This window comes from Propithecus coquereli, unplaced genomic scaffold (genome assembly GCF_000956105.1).
Source record: "Propithecus coquereli isolate 6110/MARCELLA unplaced genomic scaffold, Pcoq_1.0 Scaffold288, whole genome shotgun sequence".
Taxonomy (NCBI): Eukaryota; Metazoa; Chordata; class Mammalia; order Primates; family Indriidae; genus Propithecus; species Propithecus coquereli.
In genome coordinates, this window is record NW_012148485.1 from 1,425,171 (window position 1) to 1,426,924 (window position 1,754).

General features: G+C 48.7%; 1 protein-coding gene across 1 annotated transcript in view; it reads right to left on the reverse strand.

Annotated features, from left to right (window-relative positions):
• Positions 1 to 1,754, reverse strand: part of ATP8A1 (ATPase, aminophospholipid transporter (APLT), class I, type 8A, member 1) — a 272,471-nt gene that overhangs the window by 134,120 nt on the left and 136,597 nt on the right. Inside the window, exon 20 of the mRNA XM_012648479.1 lies at positions 735 to 771. Coding sequence (XP_012503933.1) covers positions 735 to 771 — 37 coding nt within the window. The remainder of the gene's footprint in view (positions 1 to 734; positions 772 to 1,754) is intronic.

Sequence of the window (1,754 nt, forward strand, 5' to 3'; positions counted from 1 at the left end):
CTCTTGCTCAGGCTGGTCTCGAACTCCTGAGCTCAAGCAATCCGCCCGCCTCGGCCTCCCAGAGAGCTAGGATTACAGGCGGGAGCCACCGCGCCCGGCCTGATTCATACAGCTTTTCCTGTGGGTCTCCTCCACTAGATTAAAGCCCCTGGAGGGCGGGTGTGCGGAATTCTTCCCATCTGTAACTCCAGTACTGAGCGCACCAAACGTGGCTTCATACATGCTTATGGGGGCGGGAGAGAGACCCCAAGGGGGTCTACAGGGAGAACCCCCTTCCTCTCACTGGGATATACGACCGCATGAATCACTGTTCTCTGCCCTTGTGGGTCTGTAGTAAGCAGAGTCAAAGTGCAGCTAAGGCACAGTGGCAGAGAAGAACAGCCAGCAGACACACCCTGGGACAGCACCGAGAGCTGATGTCTGCGGCGACCTCCCGCCAGGGCTGGGCGCCTGCCCATTTCACAACCCGCTTCGCCTCCCGCCAGAAGAAAGGCGATGGATTGGAAGGAGGGAGACGGCAAAAGCACCTCTCGGTCACACGAGGACGCAGGTATCCAGATTCCCAAGGAGACAACACCCTCTCGCTACATCACTTAACTCTCAGAATGACTAGGGCCAGATGCTAGGCTTGGTGATCTCACGTCAGATAAAACATATCCGGGAAGCAGAGAGCACAGATGTGAGTTGCCCGGAGGATTCCGCCGTCCAAGAAAGGAAGAGGGCTGTTTATGGACAAGTCACTGAGAGCAGAACTTAAATCTTTGAGGCCGTATTAGGACATGTTTTTCTCTTTTGGAAACTTGGCTGTCAAAGTTACTCAAGGGCAGTCACGGGGTAGAAGTATCATTCAGCCTAGGGCCAGAAAGAGTGGGGTGGAGGTGGGGCCAGGGCAATTCGCAGCTGGCTGAGAGTCAGACGATCTTTAGCATCACAGCAGAGAGGCGGAGCTGCCCCCAGTCTTCCTCAGAAACAGACAAGCCCCTGCGCGGTACCTGGGTAGACTGTACCTACCAAGCCCATCTGAGGCTGGGCCTTAAGGAATCTGAATTCCATGGAGATACGTTTCCCTGCTCTTGCATTTTGGAGGAGAATTAGAAGATTCTTCGTGTTCTTGGTTTTCGAAGGCTAGAGGTTTTGTTTGTTTGTTTGTTTGCTCTCCCCCACCCCGCTCCCAGTGCTTTTAGAAACACTCCTATCTTTTTTTTTTTTTTTATTTCAGGCAAAAGATATACAAAAACATTTCTATCTTTTGTCTGCCTGGATTAAGGAGAATGCATTTGATTAGAGGTCAGGCTTGGCAACAGTTCCAGCCGAAACCGGCAGGAGTGAAAACCGAGAGGGTAAGATTCAGATAGAGCTGTGATCACTGCTGCCGAGTTCAGAGACGAGACTCTACGAATTCTCGTAGTGACTGACCCTGATGTCCAACAACCTTTGCTTGCTTTCATCTAACCTAGATCATCTCTCTAGACGTGTGCTGTTTTGCCGAACACATCACACATTCAGGAGGACAGAGACGCAAGGCTGAGCTCATTTACTACGGACTCTGGGGTCTCATGCAGACTTAAAAAATCTTGAGTTGTAAAAAAAAAAAAAAAAAAAAAAAAATCTTGAGTTGTAACTAAGCTGAGTAACTAATAGTTACCTAAGTTTTTAATAAAAAGTCTTGAGTTGAAATTAAATTGCATAACTATGTTAATAGTTTTTAGATTTATTTCTTCTCTTTCTAATTCAGATCAGAATATCTCAGTTCT